The 21,277-nt window shown below is 31.6% G+C and overlaps 1 protein-coding gene across 1 annotated transcript in view; it reads left to right on the top strand.

The window, feature by feature from the left end:
• The window catches only part of LOC145253575 (WD repeat-containing protein 19-like), a 144,236-nt gene that overhangs the window by 86,024 nt on the left and 36,935 nt on the right, over window positions 1-21,277 (top strand). The window contains exons 22-24 of the mRNA XM_080112947.1: window positions 6,713-6,951; window positions 13,247-13,322; window positions 20,017-20,099. Coding sequence (XP_079969073.1) covers window positions 6,713-6,951; window positions 13,247-13,322; window positions 20,017-20,099 — 398 coding nt within the window. The remainder of the gene's footprint in view (window positions 1-6,712; window positions 6,952-13,246; window positions 13,323-20,016; window positions 20,100-21,277) is intronic.

Here is a 21,277-nt window from a genome sequence, read left to right as displayed (position 1 = left end):
TTTTGGATAGTTTTATTTAGAAGAGGTGAAGTGTTCCTAGGATGTTTGTAGGTGTGTATGCATGCTTCGTTCAACCTCGTCCATCTCATTTAAATAAAGGGGCGGGGTCACCATTTTTGTAGGGCACTAGGATATATAAATAGCCCAATCCCGTTACAAGAGGATAATGAAACGAATGAGGAATTGAAGGAGACCAAGACTCAATTACTGGAGAAGGTAAGCGTCGTTTATTTGCTGTGAAAGAAATGAACGTTTTAGTTACAATATGTCCGCGCGTATGTGGCCAATGTTCGTTGCAGGACTGGTGTTGTTGCAAGAAAGGAAATGTATTTTCATCTCAAGTTCGGGTCACTATTGTTTGTTCGCGCGTGGGAAGAGAAATAATTGTTGTAGGAAAATTGAGAATAGTAGTCCAGCGTGTGTATGCATTGATAAGGAATTAACTTCTGTGGGGGTAGTATAATTAAACAAAGCGTACTTATCTTTTCAGACGACGGGGGTGGTAAGTGGCGACCAGTCGCGCTACTTCGGTGATATGTGTCAGGCTTTTTAACTGGAGAGCGACGACTACATTTATCAACCTAGCGGCGCGGCGTTTTTGCCTCCTGTGTTTTTCTCCTTTTTCTTCTTTGGTTTGTGTAAGATAGGCATTGTTAGAATTGAAGGCGTCTCGGCTTATAACGTGAGAGCGGAGTTGGCTTCAGTTCACTGGTGCCTTATTTCTTCTTCTTCTTCTTCATCTTCTTCTTCTTCATCTCTTTAGGTCGGGTGGAAGAATGTCTGTGCGTTCACTGACGCAGCTGGGCGAATCTCCTTTTCTTTTCTTTTTCTTCTTCATTTCTTTAGGTCGGGTGGAAGACTGTCCGTGCGTTCACTGACGCAGCTAGGAGAATCTCTCCTCTCTTTTCTTTCTGGTCCCCTCCTTTTATAGTCGTAAACCGGCTTCCAGCGGCTGTGATAATTTAGGCCTTTATTTTCGGCGGGGAGCTCTGCCATTGGTTCATAATTCTTTTTATGGTTTCTTATTTTTCTTTTTCCAAACGGAAGCGATGCGTGGAGCCATGTGCAAACGAAGATTTTTTATTTTGTCTTTTATGCTGGAGACGTTAGCATCCGGTTGGCATGTTCCCACAGATGATATTGCCAGAGTTAAAGGGCAATAATCGTGTTTGCTTTAAGATCATCTGTTTGTGTTTGTGTGTCCACTTTTGTGGAGAATTTGGTTCCTGTATGACAAACTACCTCATCTACAATTTAAATCAATTTTATTTGTACAATTTAAGCAACAAAATGGGCACAGGCTTTAAAGACTTATGTAAACAAAATTACAAAATATATATATTGAGTCAGTAGATGTGCCTGTACTTTTTTTTTTTTTTGCACAGGTATCACCACTTATCCAGGCCCAGAGGCCACTCGAGGATAAGGATTAATGGGTATACTTTAGTCAATGTGATTCTAGCATAGTAAACATAAGTAGTGGGAATTTTGTAAATTGGATCACTTAGGAGGACGGTTCATAAAGAACTTGTTTATGTTGAACTTGAAGACAATCAGATTATAGTCAGCTGGAAAGCAGGTAATCAGAACAGAGTTAAAATGTGGGTTCAGTCTGGGTCATTCATCTCATGCTAAGTTGTTGCTTAGGAGTGAGACAGGAACATGCTCCAGTGTCACCTTGAAGTTTATAACACCGACTGATAAAAATGTGTGACAATAGAATAAAAAAGTTTGTTAGAAATGCCTTCCACACAAAAAAGTGCTCTGATTGAATAATACTAATATAGTAAAGTTAGACACGAAACTGAATTCAAGCCACGTTAATATATAAAAATATGATATTTATATGATAACGTTAAATTTAAGTATTTCATATCAATACAAGATTAAGTTTACTTTAGCAATATTTTTATATTTTTAACTTTCTAAGGTATTGTGTTTGAAGAATTTGTGATATCAGGATTATTGGATAACATAGAACAAGTAGGCAAGCTCATTGTATTTAAATACAATTTATTTGTGGTAGAAACATTAAATTAATTACAGACGACATTGAATGTCCGGCAATGTCCGCCATGTTGCTTTTCTCTTCCTTGAACTCTCTAGTCTTTTCAAAGATCTATAAGAGGCGATAACTCTTACTTTCTTTATTTAGAATTATTCCCCCTTTTATCACTTATAACACCTCCCTTTGAAATATGATGCTTGTAGGATGTTTGATGTGGGTCTATTTCTAGAGTTAAAGTTGGTTTACACCTTCATTGTATCCTTTGGGTTGGACCTTTCTTCTCAGACTTGCTTTATTGCATGTTGCTTGAACACTTTGAGATAATTCAAATGTGTCCAGTAAAATATTTAATGAAATGATTGTGTTATTTGATTGTCTCTTTGGAAGATATGAGCGATTGTTGATTTGCATTTCTGACCCAAATAGATGATTGTACATTCAAATCATAAATTGGCCCTGTCAGTGGGGCATTAGAATACGCCGACTGCCCCCCTGCAGAGGGTAAAAGTCCCTCAATGGGGGTCCTGGATATGACCTTAAACTATATCCAGTGGTGAGGGCCCCAGCTTGTGGGCTTTGGGGAGTGTGGAGCCACCCTTTAATTACCATTGCTCCCAGGTCCACTCTGACCCGGAGTGGTAGTACCTGTTAGGGTCCCAACTATGGGTTAAATAGAAACCGGCGTGAAAACAAATATATTCTATTAAAAAAGAATTTTCTTCAAAATCTTTGGATTTGGCATTAAATAACCCGAAAAGGGTTGATATGCCGTAAAACAAAAACAACCCACGAACCAAATCATAAATTACATTACCAGAACAATGTATTATATGGCCTTGTATCCATTTTTCGTTACAATTGTGGCAATCTTTTGCCAATACAGATTGTCCTGGTAGGAATTTACGTGACCTTGCTCCATGATGGCGATTGAATTAGTTCTCCATTGTCCTATTTCTCTTGGAAAGATTATTTGATGATGGACGAATAGCATCCATTGGTAAACATATTTTTCTGTTCATCAGTTCTTCAGCAGGAGACTTTTCTGTTTGGGCATTTTGGATTTGGGATAACTTTGTAGCTACTTAGAAATATTTCTATGATTTCTCGAGTAGTTTCTTTCTCCGTTTAACTTCAAGAGTGTTCTCTTAAATGTGTCAACAAAGCGTTTGGCTAGGCTATTTGATTGTGGATGGAAAGGTAGAGAGCTTATATGCTGAATACTGTTTGTTTTCAGAAGTCAGAAAATTCTACTGAGGTAAATGCAGTACCATTATCAAAAACTAAGATTTCAGGAATGCCCAACCTGCTGAAAATTTCTTGTAGTTTCTTTACAGTTTCATTTAAGGTGGTATGGTTCATCTGGAAGACTTCTGGACATTACGGTAAGCATCAAGCAATATTAAGTAATGTTGTCCATTAATTGGTTCATGCAAAGTCCATGTGTAGTCGTGACCAAGGCATTTCTGGCATGCATGCAATGTTGTTTTCCAAGAAGACTTTGCAACCAGTTGACATTTAGCACAACTTTTTACAAGTTCTTCTAACTGCCTGTCCATGTTTGGCCAATACACATAGCCATGTGCCAATCCAATTGATTTCCTGATGTCCATAGTGGAAGTGCTTGAGAACCCTGTTCTAAAGTTTGAATGAGACGACAACACATCCTCCAAAAAGGAGTGTTCCATTGATCTCGAATAAAGAAGATCTTCTCTGAACAAATGGTTAAAAGTGCTGGTCAGTGCATGGTTTTAGCCAGCTTTTGCGATGAAAATGTCAACTTTCTGTAATAATGGATCTGCGTCTGTAGCCTCCTGGATCATCTCTGAAGTGACAGGTAGCAATCTCACTGTGGAAACAAATGCAGAAACAACTTCAGGTTCCACAGATATAGCAGCGATGACTGTGTCTTCCACTACTTTTTGATAAGAAGAGATGAGTCTGGATAACGTATTTGCCTGGCCAATTTTGCTGCCTGGTTGGTACTTGTTTGGTATAGAAAAATTGTAATCTAAAAGCATTGTAAGAGGTTTGCTGTATAAATTGGAATTCCTTTCCTGAAACCAAAAATACTTATTAAGAGCTGATGGTCTGTGATCAGAGTAAATTGCCGGCCACATAGCATTTTGTTAAATTTCTTTACCGCATAGATAATTGCTAGGGCTTCTTTCTCAATTTGGCTATATCTTCGTTCAGTAAGTGTCAACGACTTTTTTCATTTCCATCAGTAAAAATATGTGATATTACCGACCCAACTCCATAGTCTGAAGCATCCGTCACAACAGTAATGTCTAATGATGGATTGTAATGTGTCAACAATAGATCATAACTAAGAAGTGTTTTGATTTTATCAAATGATTCTTTGCATATGCTTGACTAGATCATAGTGTTGCAACATCCTGCCATGTGCTTTATTGCCTGAATATTGTCCGGATCTGGTTTTCGACCATTTTTGTCAAATATCAATCTAAGATATTTCACAGAAGTTTGGAAGAATTTGCATTTGTCTGGTCTTAAATGAAATCCATATTGTTGAATTTGATCCAGCACAAAAGTAAAACAGAAGTTCCTCATGGGATGTGCCTGTAATGAGAATATTATCGATGTAGGCAAAAACTCCTGGCAGTCCTGTGACTAGTTTGTTGGAATATTGCTGGAGCTGACTTGACCCAAAATGGAAGTTGGTTAAATTGAAATAATCTCTTGGGTTTTAATAATGAGAAGATTTTTGGAATCTTCATCAACTTCCATTTGTACATATGCATCTACAAGGTCCAATTTTGCAAAAAAAGTTCCACCGTTGAGTTTTGAGAACAGATCTTCCGGTACAGGTAGTAAATACTGATGTGTCTCCAGTCTGTCATTTAGTCCTGTGCTGAAGTCTGCACATAGGCATACTTTGCCATTAGCCTTCTTCACAATTACAGGATGAGTAAGTTGTAGATTGAATTACTCCTTCATGTTGTAGGCAATACAATTCCTTTTCTACTGCTAAAGCTGTGTATGGTACCAGATGCTGAAGACTGACTTTGCATTTGCCTTCAGTTTTAAAGTCAATTTAACTTTAGAACAACATCCAAAACTTTATTGAAAAACATTGCTAAACTTTGCTTTAAGTATGTTCGTAAAATGTGTTTTGGCATTTACTGCAGCATTAATATTGAAAGGATTGAAAAGATCAAGTTCTTCAATAAAATCCAAACCAAGATATTCAGGGTTGATGCATCAGAAACATAGCACACACCTGAAAATTATTTTCCTTTAAAGGAGACGTTGTATGTCAACTCACCAATTAGTTGTATCTTGTTTCCCGATGCACCACAAGCAACATGAGTTGTCTTCTTAAGAATTAGTTTTTCCAACAACTTCCTTGCTGGACATGAAATTAAAGTGATATCTGAAGCGGTATCGAACTGAGAATTTGTGATGTCAGGATTATTGGATAACATAGAACAAGTAGGCAAGCTCATTGTATTTAAATACAATTTATTTGTGGCAGAAACATTAAATTAATTACAGATGACATTGAATGTCCGGCGACGTCCACCATGTTGCTTTTCTCTCCCTGAAACTCTTGTCTTTTTTTAGCTGATGACCCCCAAGTGATTTGTTTTTTTTTTTTTTTTACTTTTGAACCCACGATTATATATTGGGTACAATGTAATAATCTGTAGAGAATTGGCTCTATAATAATATGAAATCTGCATAAATAAAAATATATTTAAGCACATTTTACGACTGGGCAGTGCTAGTAAATGCTCTATTGAACAATTTTACTTATGCACATAATAAAATTGATATACAAACGATAGGTGTAAATAGATAAACATACAAAATAAAGGGTATGGATTATTTGGACTCCTGTTTACATCTTAATTGTTATTCTCACAATGTTTTTGAAAACAATTCAAATAATCCATATTATTAATCTTCATCTAAAACATTCAGAAACATCATATTAAATCGGTACGAAACCAAATTGATACAAAAGTGGTAACAATGTTTTTGAGAACAATTCAAATAATCTATTAATTTATTAATCATAACAACTTGATTTTTTTTCTGTTTCATAAACACATCACATATTTTGAATGACTATGCTTTGTTGGAAAAAACAAAACAAAAAAAACAAAACAAAAACATTCTTTTCACCATTGTCAAGATACACCTGAAGAAGGTCAGAGGTTACAGTGGCTCAAATTTTGTTGAGAATAACAACCAAGATGAGAACAGTAATCCAAATAATATATATTATCAATCCTCATCTCAAAAATTCAGAAACATTATACAAAAGAGGAGTTTGTGAAGTCCTGCTTTCACAGAACTTATCTTAGTGTTGAAAAGGTGCCCTTTTACCATGTGTACCATGTTTGAGTATGTAACAATTGTTGCTCTTTTTTCCATGGGTGAGGAGACATGTCTCGAGCTTGGTGCCATAAGGCAAGCGACCATAATAGGGGAAAAAAAAAAAGAAATCAAACAAGAGCCCTATACATTTCATTTTATATAAGCTTGTTCATTTGGATCTTAGTAGACAAGTGTTTGGATTTCAAACTTTGGCCAATCCATGCGATCTTTAAATAGACAAGTGATCATAACCATATTAACCAATCTATGTGTGCCTTATAAATTCCTATATTGCTGACCAGAACCTAATGTGATTTTCTAAAATATATCTTCCATTCTTTTTTTTTTTTACCCTCGAAGATGAGGAAGCATCTCTTGCAGTGGGACAGTGCTCTTCAGTTGGCCAAAGTAATGGATCCATCAAGCATTCCTTTCATTTCAAGAGAATATGCAGAAGAGTTGGAACTGACTGGGTCATTTATGGATGCTCTGACTCATTACAAACAAGGAATTACCAAACTTGAAAATGAAGCCGAACATGACAAGATTTGTGCAGGCGGAGTGGCCCGTATGTCCATACGTATGGGAGACATTGAGAGGTCAGTAAATGATTTAGAGTATCTCTTAAGGACAGCTTTTATACTTTGTCTTAGATGTAGATAGTTTTTGCAAATATGTCAGACAAGTTGAAGTACCTGCCTTTGGTGAGTGAGAGCAGTACTATCACTAGGGACTGCAGGACCCTAACTCTTTGTGAAAAACCAATGCCTCAACTTATGTTCTGTGACTTTGCCTTCTTAACATGGCATGAGAAACATTATCAATGAAAATGCAGAGCCAGCGTAACTCATTCTACCGCTACATATATTAATTTACTCCAATTTGTGTCTACCATTACACGTTTGCATTATATTGCCTTCTATAAATTATCTTCATAGCATAATCACGTTGACACACCAGTTCTCATTAGATCAGCAAAGTTAAGCAACAACCTGGCCAATATCAAATGAGTGACCATTTCAGAATACAAGATACTGTATATATTGGGCTGAGATGTAGACATTTTTAGGTTAGTAACTGGAGTCCATGTTTAAAACCACTGGAGGAGATGCACCTCCAGCCTTTGTTAAGACACGTATCCAGAAGGAAAACTTTGATGTAAAACCTGAGGTCTACTGTCTGCGCTGTCTTGTGGCAATCATTTGCACTGACTGAGTTTAGCAATGGTTCCAAAAGGTGTGGTTGGTTCTACACAAAGCCTTCACCACTATAAACAAATATATCTTTGTGGATTTCCGAACAACTTTGTTGCTTGAACCTTATATGTCGGGATCAACAGGAGAATCCATTTGTTTTTAAATATAATACTGATAAATCTTAACAAATGAATGGATGCAATCAACAATGTTATTTATTGTGTTTACAAGTTACAACGTTTCGTGCCTTAGTCAATCTTTTGATTGAAATATAAAAAGAAAAATAAACTTCCAACATCATTTTTTTAAAATAATTTTTCATCATATATGGCATCTCTATGTCTTTGGCCAATAAATTATTTAACTTTTTAATATTTGACTCGATTTACAAGGAATACAAGTCTTTAAATTTGACATCACAGCGATTTTTTTTTTTTTTTTTTTTTTAATAAGTGTAGAAGCTTAATAGAATTTAATTTTGACCAAATTAACACTTAATCAAATTTTTTAAATATGCTGTTGCTTTTAAGAGCAACTATATTAATAGATGGATTGACTCGGATGGCTATCTGTATTAGAGACATTCGGATACGTGTAGATTATTTACATTATTTTTCATTACCTTTTTCTGGTTACCATTTAGATTTAACTAAGCAACAAATATTTCTGATTTTCTATTAGTATTCTTCTATGTCAGATGAGAGATAAACATATCATTTTAAAAGTTACACCCTTTAATTTGCTTTAGATGACTGAATATCCCATTTAATTGGTTTGTGTAAATTTAATTCTAATTATAGCGATAAGAGAAATGCGAATGCTTTACTCTTAGCTCAAGCTCAAAAGTTATTTATTATTTTAGGATTTTGGCTCAAATGTTTGAATATCATTTTTATTCTGCTGACATGATCAAGACAGGAAGCAATACATGCTAACCCAATAAAATGGCTGATGTTTGCAGATGTAAAACGTTTTTTTTTAAAGTTATCTTAGATATTTTTAGATAAATATTTACAGATAAAATTATTCATGTTAAGATGTTTTAATAGAAAAGAATATTAGAACACAAACAATAATTTAAAAAATAAGTTAACCTCTAGAGTCTGACATAGCATTACATAAATGTCACTTAAGATGATGTGGACTTTAGGGTAGAGCTTGAAAGACATGCATCATTTTAGTCAAGAATCGGGAGTGAGAGAGAGCAAACCGAGTTGGTAATCAGAGAGAGAGAGAGAGACACTCTTCAGATTGTGATGGGGATCAGAAATGGCGATAGTCTAGGACCAGCCTTGCAACTTTCCAATGGAAAAACATTGGTAATAAAAGTTGCTGAGATTTGTTGATTCATTGGAATGAATCTTTGCAATTTTCCATAAAACAAGGCCAAAGACTGACCATGTATGTTTCTCCGATTGGCCCGATGTTAAAATCACAGAGAACAGTTATTTGTCCCTTTTTGTTGTAAATGTTATATGTCTGTTGTTAAACTGTATTTGTTAATATAGCAACACTCTCATAAATGTTATAAAAATATAGAGTTCAAATGGAGAAGAGATATATAAAGTTGGGAAATCATTTTTATGTGCGTTTTTGATTATCGTTAATTCATCTAAATTTTCCGTTAATAATAGTATGTCAGCGACTTACCTTATATATATATATATATATATATATACATACATATATATATATACATATATACATATATATGTGTATATATATATATATATATATATATATATATATATATGTATATAAATAGCTATACGTCTGTATGTCAGTCGGTCGGTCTGTTTGTCTGTTTGTTTGTCTGTCTGGCTGTTTGTTTGTCTCCATATTTTCAAACTCTATCTCCTCTGAAACTAAAAGCCGCAGAGTAGCACTAGGAGCCTTAAATGATTGGATTTTTTATGGTCTGTTCTTCTAAGGGTCTTTAGATGGTTAAAATTGGTTTTAAGAGGTCAAAAATAGGTCAAAATTTAAAAAATCATTAAACATTTTGAACATTCATCTTAGTTTATTTTTAATTTTTAATTTTCAATTAGTTTATATGCGTGTCACATTGGTACAGTGATAACGTCACTAGCTTTGAATGCTACAGTTTCGGTTTCAATTCCAGCTGATGGCATCTAAATACTTTTTTTTTACTTTGAAAATCACGACTATTTAATAATATATACGAAAACTGGACGAATTGATAAAATTATTTATAAAAAAAAATAGATGACTTAAGTGCTACCAGCTATAATCGAAACCGAAACCAAAATTATGAAAAATTCTTAGTAAAATTATTTATAAAAATTTTTAAATGACTTCAGAGCCATCAGCTTTAATCGAAACTGAAACCAAAACTTATGGAGAATTCTTGGTAAAATTATTTATTACAAGAAGTGGAAGTACATAAAAATTAAACGACACGGATGTAAGCGTTACACGGAAAATAACACACACGCTATCGTATTAATACATAGACGATGATGATGATGATGATGATGATATATATATATATAACTTCAGTTTTTTTTAGCCATAATTGAAACTAAAACTTATGAAGAATTTTTGATAAAAGTATTTATAAAAAAAAATAGATTACTAAAGTGTCATCAGCTACAATCGAAACCGAAACGAAGACTTATGAATAGATTCTTGAGAAAATTCTTTTAAAAAATAGATTACTGGAGTTCCATTAACTATAATCGAAACCGAATCCAAAAGTTATGAGGAATTCTTGGTAAAATTATTTAGCAAAAAATAGAGGATTTAAGTACCAGCAGCTATAATCGAAACCGAAACCAAAATTATGAAGAATTCTTAGTAAAATTATTTATAAAAATTTTTAAATGACTTCAGAGCCATCAGCTTTAATCGAAACTGAAACCAAAACTTATGGAGAATTCTTGGTAAAATTATTTCTCACAAGAAGTGGAAGTACATAACAATTAAGCGTTACATGGAAAATAACACACACGCTATCGTATTAATATTTAGATAACAATCCTACTTTCTTCTCACTTAAAATAAATTCTAACAGACTATACACAAATTATTAATCTCCAGCACCACTGAGGTCCCTTTCTATGGCCCCAACAGAACCTTATATATCCAAATTGACAGAGTTTCAATGAGTTTGGCTCTAGTCCCATTGTTTTCCAAATTCTATATGACCAACCTGGGAACTAAAATCTTTAATAGCATTCTTAAACCTTCCATCTATGTAAGGTATGTCGATAACATACTATTATAAACAGAAAATTTAGATAACTTAACAATAATCAAAAATACAATTAAAAATAATTTGGTATTGAACAGAAAATTTAGATAACTTAACAATAATCAAAAATACAATTAAAAATAATTTGGTATTGAACAGAAAATTTAGATAACTTAACAATAATCAAAAATACAATTAAAAATAATTTGGTATTGAACAGAAAATTTAGATAACTTAACAATAATCAAAAATACAATTAAAAATAATTTGGTATTGAACAGAAAATTTAGATAACTTAACAATAATCAAAAATACAATTAAAAATAATTTGGTATTGAACAGAAAATTTAGATAACTTAACAATAATCAAAAATACAATTAAAAATAATTTGGTATTAAACAGAAAATTTAGGTAACTTAACAATAATCAAAAATACAATTAAAAATAATTTGGTATTAAACAGAAAATTTAGGTAACTTAACAATAATCAAAAATACAATTAAAAATAATTTGGTATTAAACAGAAAATTTAGATAACTTAACAATAATCAAAAATACAATTAAAAATAATTTGGTATTAAACAGAAAATTTAGATAACTTAACAATAATTAAAAATACAATTAAAAATAATTTGGTATTGAACAGAAAATTTAGATAACTTAACAATAATCAAAAATACAATTAAAAATAATTTGGTATTAAACAGAAAATTTAGGTAACTTAACAATAATCAAAAATACAATTAAAAATAATTTCGTATTAAAAAGAAAATTTAGATAACTTAACAATAATAAAAAATACAATTAAAAATAATTTCGTATTAAAAAGAAAATTTAGATAACTTAACAATAATCAAAAATACAATTAAAAATAATTTCGTATTAAACAAAAAATTTAGATAACTTAACAATAATCAAAAAAGCAATTAAAAATAATTTGGTATTAAATTTCACACATGAAATAAATATAAATAACACGATTCCTCAATATAAAAATTAAAGCCGAACCTGTTAAATTGATTAACTCCTGCTAGTAAAGAATCAAGTCTTTTTAAGTTTAAAAGTAAATGTCATTATAGGTATAAAATGGCCGTTGTGAAAAACCTTATCCACCAAGCCAAATGCAATTCATCGACTAACAAAATATTTTATAAGGCACTCTTTCATATAAAACAAACCCTTCTTAATAACAACCTCCCAAATTATATTATCAATCAACAAATTAAACACATTTAAGCCGCCATTAAAAAAATCATTAATAACAATAATATTGATAATAACCTATTCTACTGTAATCATATGCATCCTAATTATAAAATTGACAAAAAAAAATAATAAAAAGTATCGTATATAAACACATTTCTCCCCTTAGAAAAAAAAAAAAAAAAAACTAACTGCGATTATTACAAAGAATCCAAACTGATTAACTTACTAATACGCAATAACCCGATACCCAATGGCAATTTACTAAAAGCTAGTAATGCCATGTATGTTTTCAAATGTTCTATAGAGGAATGTGTCTCTCCAAAAACAATTCATATATCAACATGATTAGGACTAGTATTTCTTGCCGGCTTACATGTCACCTGCCTTCTCTTAACAGCTTCATCTACCGCACGACACCTTCAAAAAATGAGTTCAGGAATATATTAATAAAAAATACTGCCATTTTAGCCATCTCTGATTATAACCTGCACCTCTCCATCATAGAAGCCTTACTCATTCGCATAAACAAACTAATGATGCTCAATATGAAGGTGTAGAGAGTATGCTCAAGTGTTTTTAAACGATTTTAATCGATTTTTCTTTAAATAAGTTAATAAATTCACAAAACGCAAATTTTTAATTCATCACTCACCTGAAGATGACCTATGGGAGTTGAAAACGTTCGCAGCTACAGCAAATTTATTTTTACACTCGAACAGAACGTTCGAACATTGGCCCGCCAAATGGAAACGATGGATTGCAAAAACCATAAACAAGAATTATCTATTGAAGCAGAGAAAACTAGAAAGTTAACTCTGGGTTTACTTTCAGCAACTTTGTAACTTCTACTTCCCTTATTTTGTCCTTTAGTCCTCATATTCCATGAGTGATGGTTCTAGCAAAAAAGAAGAAATGCTCTTTTCTAGGTTGGAATCTATCTAGCTAACGTTTATCATTGGCAAGTTTTTGACCTTGAAGTAGTATTTTTTTTTTTTAACTTCTTACATTAAGTGGCTTCATACCTTGTCTGGAGCGATTTTTATAAAAACTAAAATAAGTGTGTCTTAGTCTGTGTGTTGGAAAGAGGTACCAGACACATGGCATGTGAACTGGGAAAGGGGGCAGATAGTTTGGGAAGCATTGTTTTAAAGCAATCTTTTGCCACAAACTTAGATACTCATGTGATGTTCATCACTCTCTATTTCCCCTCTCTCTCTTCCTCTCTCTCTCTCTCTCTCTCTCTCTCATTTTTGTTATCATTTGTATCTAATTTTCAGGGGAGTCAAAATTGCTTCTAAAATAGCCAGCCGAACTTTGCAAAAGGAATGTGCTGAAATCCTTGAAACGATAAAGGTCTGTCAAAAAATTTCATTAATACAAATTTTTTTAAGCCAATATTCTTCAAATATAATAAATAAACGCATAATATTTTACTTCGATTCTAACATTAAGACATTTATATTATATCTATTGTCATATAAAACTCAAATGGTCTTGAAATGTTGAAACCGTCCATCCAGTTTATGAGTTCCAGTCTGCACATGCGTAAATAAATAGAAACTGAACCATAAAAGCTTCTTTTTTTTTTTAATAATCAAAAATTTATAGGATTGTCTCCTTTCTTATTTTATTTAATTTTGAAATAAATTTATACATTTTATTTTTCTACACTCCTAACATAAGCAAAACGAATATAAATAAAAAATAAAAAAATAAATAAAACTGAAAACAATTTTTTTTTAATTGGTTTGTGTTACAAACAAAAAAAAATTGTTCAGCTTAAGTTTTTTTTTCGCATTTAAAATATACAACTAAAAACAAAATTGCCGTTTGCTATTTTTACATCAGCATTTTACGAATTTTATTTGTATTTTTCATTGCAAGTTAGAATTGTTTTCAAACAAAAAAAAAAAAATGTGTTTACAATTTAAACTATTTGAAATTCTTTTATATATTCTGTAATTGACACTTTAAAGACATTAAAATTACTATATATATATGTAAAACCAAACTCAATAACAGCTACTTTTTTATGTATTTGCTTAAGTTTTTTTATGACTTTAACTATTTTTAAGTCTTTTATTGCATTAGATTCCATAATTAGCAGTTTAAAGACATTAAAATTACTTGCAAATGTTTATTAATACTTTGAAGATTATGCAAACAATAGACTTTTTAGCCTGTTATAAACAGGTAAAAGTTATAGCTGTTGACTTATGATAACTGCTTTATGCCATTTTTTTTTTTTTTTTTTTTTTTTTTACATAGGCATCACCACATTATCAAGGCCAAGAGGCCACTCAAGGATAAGGGTTAAAGAGTGTACAGTAGAAATTGGACATTATAGTAATCATTAGTAATGAAAATTTGGTAAAGTCGATAACTTATATGGAACGGCTCATCAAGAACTTATTTACGTTAGACTTGAAGACAACCATATTGTAGTCAGCCGGAAAGCAGGAAAACGGAAGACAATTCCACAGGCGTGCAGTTCTAAGAAAAAAGCTTTGTTCATGGAATCTACGTTTAGGTTTAGGCACAGATAAAGAGTGGGGGGAATTATTGATAGTGTTTACAGCTAGACGAGTGTTTCTTGTGAAAGTATGCCATGCTTAAAGAGTAATGTGGTATTGTGTTGACTAAAGAAATCTATTTATATTTTTTAATTTTAATATACTTTCACGCGAATGTTTCTATTATGTTACAAATATATATATAATATATATATATATATATATATATATATATATATATATATATATATATTTTTGATCCATTTATGTAATTGTTAAAAATACTTTCTTTCTGAAACGAGTATCATGTTTATGCATTAATTCTGTATACTCACTATTCCATAGCTAGCTATTATATATACTGACCCAACAGGTCACGGGTAGTCGAGTATATATATTACATAATTATAAAACTCAAATGACCTTGTAACAATGTATGTAACCCACTTTCCGGTTTACGACATCCGGTTGCGCATGCACACATAAACATTAACCCTTATCCTTGAGTGGCCTCTTGGCCTTGATAATGTGGTGATGCCTATGTAAAAAAAAAAAAAAAAACATAACAACGTAAACAAATAAACATAAATTGCTTCTTTTGCAGATTTTGACCTGCGCACTGAAATATTAACGTTATTATTTTGAAATTATCATTTAACATGGAAAGAGTGGGGTTTAAAATAACTTAAACGTAATACAGAAATGAACGATGTAAAAAAAAAAAATAAATGCAGACAGTATTAACAATTGTTTATTTGGATAATTTAAACGCAAAAAAAAAAAACAAAAGAACAATTGGGACGTTGAAATATTAACGTTATTATTTCGAAATTATTATTTAACATGGGAAGAGTGGAGTTTAAAATAAACAAAAAACAAAAGAACAATTGGGACGCTGAAATATTAACATTATTATTTCAGAATTATTATTTAACATGGGAAGAGTGGGGTTTAAAATAACTTAAACATAATACAGAAATGAACAATGTAAAAAAAAAAAAAAAGCAGATATATCAAAATTTGAATTTAACTATTATAAATATTATGGTATCTGTTCAGTGAACATTTACCTATAAGTATGACCAACCACTTATAATTCAGTAACTCTAAATTTTTTTTTTTCAAAATTAATCAATTATAATAAACAGAACGACTCATAGAAATCTATCTATATTCTTTTTCATTTTAATATACTTTCATAGAAATGTTTCTGTTATGTCAAAAAAAAACTATTTTCTTTACGTTAAAGTGTCACGCTCATACATGAATTCCATAGCTAATATAGCATACTGACCCAATGGGTCACAGGTAGTCTAGTATATATATATATATATATATATATATATATATATATATATATATATATATATATATATATAAATGAGTGTCACATGGAACTTCTATCAGACCACAGTAAGTCATTAGACATATTTGGGAATATATCTTAACTCTCCCTCAACCTCTCATTATATGTTCATATATTTTACTTATTCATACATATTCATATTTCCATTTGAATAATTTTTGTCCCTTCGATAAAAAAAATATTACACACATATTTCAACAGTCATTGCTTTTTATGTAATGATTAAAAAAAATTTTCTAATTTGTATCTACCGATTAATTCTTGATGAGTTTGCTTTCCACAGAAGGAACCATTTATTAAGTCACCTGACAAAACTTCTGGTTTTAACTGACCATTTGTCTGAAACATTAGCATGTTCAATGTCACGACCATCTAAATTTCTTCACTAAACATAAATATTGAGTTACCATAAGAAAAACAAGAAATAAACAAATTGAAAAAGTGAGGAATGAATAAATAAACAAATAAATAGAGCTTATCAATAAAATAGATGGATAAGGAATGTGCCACCCCCAAATTAAAAACCAACCATGAAGTCTTAAAATGTTATATAGTTGGTTGAGTAGAATAGAAATTATCTTTTATTTGTCTATCTATCTATGCATCTATTTATCTATTTAGCTATTTATCTATCTATCAATATATCTATCTATCTAACTGGCGAAGTGAAGGATGTTTTGATAAAGTTGTCAAAACATGTCAAGATGTAAACAAGACAAGTTTGCAGCGAAAAGTCTAATAACTCTTTGTCTGTCACGTGTTCTAGTTAGCTGGACATAGAGTTGAGTTGAAATTCGGATATGGAGCAGAGTGGATGGGTTAATGGTTGTCTCCACAAATCATGAAAGGGAGGTGACATGTCTCAAAATGGATACTGAGAAACCCAGAGGTCAGAGATACTCACTTTCCATTTTTCTGCATATTAACGCCTGGAAAGTGAATAAAATCCTATATAAAAACAAATCATCATCTTGGAGTTTGAAATGCCTTCGTCCAACAGGTTCCAGCTTCCATCCAAGAACAGCTGAAATCCTCAGGTTGATCAAAAGACAGAGGATCAACAACGCATATGAAAAGATATGTCGAAATACATATTTGACACACACATGCATCAAACACTTAGACACGGGCCGTAAACAGACTGACACAAACACAAATAGTAAAATATATACATCGTTCATTTAACACCATTCCCCAATATAAGTTGCATTTAATCTGGGTGCTGTTTGAACAAGGCAACGTGGCATATATGTCTGGATAATATGTGGATGTTTGATTTTAACCTACAACGTTTTGATACCCACCGTGTAATAAAAATAGGGAAACAGCACTGATGAGGGTATAATATTTCTTCAGATTAAAGCAAACACTAAGGCCAATATACAACTGTCTAGTTAAAATGAAACGGATACTTCCGACCAGGCCGAATCATACTTCCCTCCTCCCTCCCACCCCTACTCCCTTTATTTACCACATTTTTCTCCAAAACCTTTACTGTCCATATTCATAAACTATGCACCCCCCTCCTTTCTTTCAAAGTGTAAACCACACCCGGATATATTTTTATATACAAAAAAAATTGAACATTGATTCTCGTTTCAATAATGTTTCCTTCCTTGGTCTGATGAGGTAGATCTCCTTGAATTGGGACTCCACTGAAACATGTATTCGCATATGTAACCAATAATGTTTGTGTAATAAACAGACTATATACATGTTCTTTCCTCCATTGAGTACTCTTTACTAATCACGTAGGTTTCATTGGATTTACATCTAAGAAACCAATCTATACAACTATTATACATATATATATATATATATATATACATACATGTATATATTGGTATACATATATATATATATATATATATATATATATATATATATTATACAGCAAACAGTTAATAAAACATGTTAAAAAACACTTTGAAAAAGAGTTAAAAACATATTTAATCTGAAAAGGAAACACTTGAAAAGCATATCTTATTTTTCTTTTATTAAAATTATTGGAATTTTTCCCTTTTCTTTTCTTTGTACATATTTATGAATTATTCCATGGATTTCAGCCTTTTGGATTATTTTGGACCATCTTCCAATTACGGGATTTCCTTGGATTTTACTTGTGCAAATGGAAACTCAATTAACTTTCTTGGAGTTATATTTTTAGATTTTACCGTCATTGGATTATTTACCTTCCACCAGACTATCCATTCACGTGTAATCACCTTTTTCTTCACCATATTCCCTCTGCTTCACTTTTTGTTATCAAGTAAGATCTTTGACTTACTTGTAGTTTCATCAAATACTTTTGTATGCAAAATCCGATCCCGCATTTTGCTAATTCCTACCCTCTGATGAGAAGGAAAGTATTTCTTCGAAACTCCACGGATTAAGGACTATCCACTTATCAAGTGTTTCCTTTTCAGATTAAATATGTTTTTAACTCTTTTTCAAAGTGTTTTTTTAGCATGTTTTATTAACTGTTTGCTCTTATTATAAGCTCTATTTCCTATTTGGTTTTATCAAGCTTTTACATCTCGTTGAGATTACTTTATAAATATTAATTCTTTGATATTTATAATATACTTTAGTTTTACCATCTTGGATCATTTTGGTAAATTTAATTGTAATTTTTATTTTATATATATTATTCATATATATATATATATATATATATGATTAGTTTATTTTTGAAAAAGAAATCAATTAAAAGGAAAATCCGAAAAATATGAGCATATTTATATTTTGTATTTTGTGTACAGAAAGTTGTTGGATGAGACAAGTCATTGGTACCGTCGGTTTCAAACCCGATAATTAGGACCGTTTTAGATATCCATATCAAGTTCTCTTCAGCTAATACATGAGTATTATTGGGCTTGAAACCGACAGTACCAATGACTTGTCTCATCTAACAACTTTCTGTACACAAAATATTTATATATATATATATATATATATATATATATATATATATACACACAGATGTGTGTGTGTGTATATATATATATATATATGTTTTTTTTTACTTGGAGGTTACCACTTATCAAGACCCGATGGCCACTCGAGGATAAGGGTTAGTGATGTAAGGTGGTAGTGAAGTAATCGTTAATGGTGTGAATTGGGTAGAATTTGATTATTGATAAGCGTAACTTAACAGGGACTTGTTTACATTAGATTTTAAGGCTACAATGTTGTATTTATCTGGAAAGCATGCCAGTGAAACAGTGTTCCAAAGGTGGGAAGTTCTGGGAAAGAAGCTTTGTTCATGGAATCTGTGTTTACATTTAGTCACAGATAGATAGTTGGGAAAATCATATATAATGGTTGTAACTAGCTGAGTATTTTTTGTGAGAGTTTGGCAAGGGGGGGATTATAGATTGGAGTTCAGTCGAGCACTTACCATAAAAATAGCAATAGAGCAAAGACAGGTTTTCAATGTCTCTTATGTGGAAAAGAGGTTGCAGGGACAAGAAAAGGGCATGACCTACTAGGTTTCAAAGCTGGTTTTGAACTCTATCAAGGCAGGATAGGGCGTGCCGAGCAGCTCCTGCCCAGATGTGGCAACTACTCCATTGTAGGGTGCACCTGGCTCTTAGATAGATAGAGGAACACATCAGCAGAAAGATACTAGAGCAGTAGAGTGATCCAACCATTTTTCCAGCAATCTTAGTAACAGATTTGATGTATGTGTTCCATTTCAGATCAGGAGTGAAGGTCAGTCCCATAAGCTTGTTGAGAGAGAGAGAGAGAGAGAGAGAGAGAGAGAGAGAGAGAGAGAGAGAGAGACACACACACACACACACACACACACACACACACACACACACACACACAGTGTCCAAAAAGTCACTGGAGAGTTTTAAACTTATTTAAGTTTAAAACCCTTCAGTGACTTTTTGGACGTATTTTTATATAATAAATGGATGTTATCACCACTTTTTGATAGATACAAAGTGTTCACCTTTTTTTTATGTTTGAGATTGATTTTAAATTTTATTCCATTTTCTTTTCCATTTTCCAAATATATTTTGAAAATGATGAGTTTTCATATTTCATTTTTATGCTAATTGTTTCTATGTTCAAATTCCTTTTCTGTTGAACCTATAAATCTCATACAACTGTCAGAATTAAAAAAAATGACATATATATTTGTTTGGCTTTTCTTTAGCAATTTTCAGAAGCCGCTTTGCTTTATGAGAAAGGAGGTTTCTACGACAAGGCAGCTTCTGTTTACATCAAGGCTAAAAACTGGTAAGTTTCTATCCATTCATCAACACTGGCTTCCATCAATTTTTGCCAAACTGTATCTTACTATACTTACTTATACAAGCAACTGAAACAAACTATGTTCAGATCAATTGTATTTATTCACCTATATACTGATGCTACTCAAAAAAGTTATAAAACTATGGCTAAAATTGCAGCTTATGTTTAAGGAATTATCTAAATTATCATTTATTTGTCTCTTTTTTCTCCCCTCTCCCTCTCTCTCTCTCTCTTCATCTGTGTTTGTTCTCCTACCGCCACTATGCAACCATTACATGATCTGTAATGTCTTTAAAAAAAATCTTAAAATTTCAAAACAAAAGTTTTTAAATAGCTTCCTTTCAATGAAAAATTTTCAAGTCCTTTAAAAAAGAAAAACCTTTAGAATGAAACAAGGAGCAAATTTTGGGAATATTATGTATTGGATACTTTTAATAATGTTTGAAATTTTGCTATTTTGATTTCAATAGTTTCATTTGTTATTTTGATTTCAATGTTATTTTTATACTTTCATAAACATACATTTATTTTTTTAATTAAAAAAAGCAGTTTTATAATTTCATAAACTTACAAAATTTCAGTAAAATAAAAACTTTTATTTTTTTAATTTTGTTATTAAAAGTGCAAATAAAGACCAATTGTGTTATTTTTGTTAATTTTTATTGTATGTTTTTCAATAATATCCTTTTCTTATATTTTATTTCAATGAATCACTTCACAATAGAAATACTGAAGAACAATAAAGGTGAAAAAACTGAGTTGCCTTGTCATTTGCTTTCGGTAACATTACACTGGAAGTTAAGAAGTATGTTAACTGACTATAATCCTCTTTTTTGCCAGTTACTGATTTTCACCAAGAGTTATCTCCTCTTCAATAATTCATGAAAATCGTTTTTATAATAGACTAGCGGGGGGTACCCAGCGTTGCCCAGGTGCTTTTAGGTGTGTGTGGTCGGGCGGGGTTGGGGGGTGTTAATTAAAACCTAAGAATAAGCGAAGTAAAAAAACAGAAAAACGAACGTGAAAAATAACCCCCCCAAAAAAACATGTGAAAAATGGCTTAAATAATCCTCCATCAATATTAAAATTTAAAAAAATCAAAAAAAAAATCTCACACTACGATTCGAATCCAAAACGTTTAGATAATGAGGCTATGCTCTAAG

The sequence above is a fragment of the Euprymna scolopes genome, chromosome 3 (assembly GCF_053919585.1).
Source record: "Euprymna scolopes isolate OS-2025 chromosome 3, ASM5391958v1, whole genome shotgun sequence".
Lineage (NCBI taxonomy): Eukaryota > Metazoa > Mollusca > Cephalopoda > Sepiida > Sepiolidae > Euprymna > Euprymna scolopes.
The sequence above is the reverse complement of the archived record's forward strand: the minus strand, read 5'-3'. Positions and strand labels throughout refer to the sequence as shown.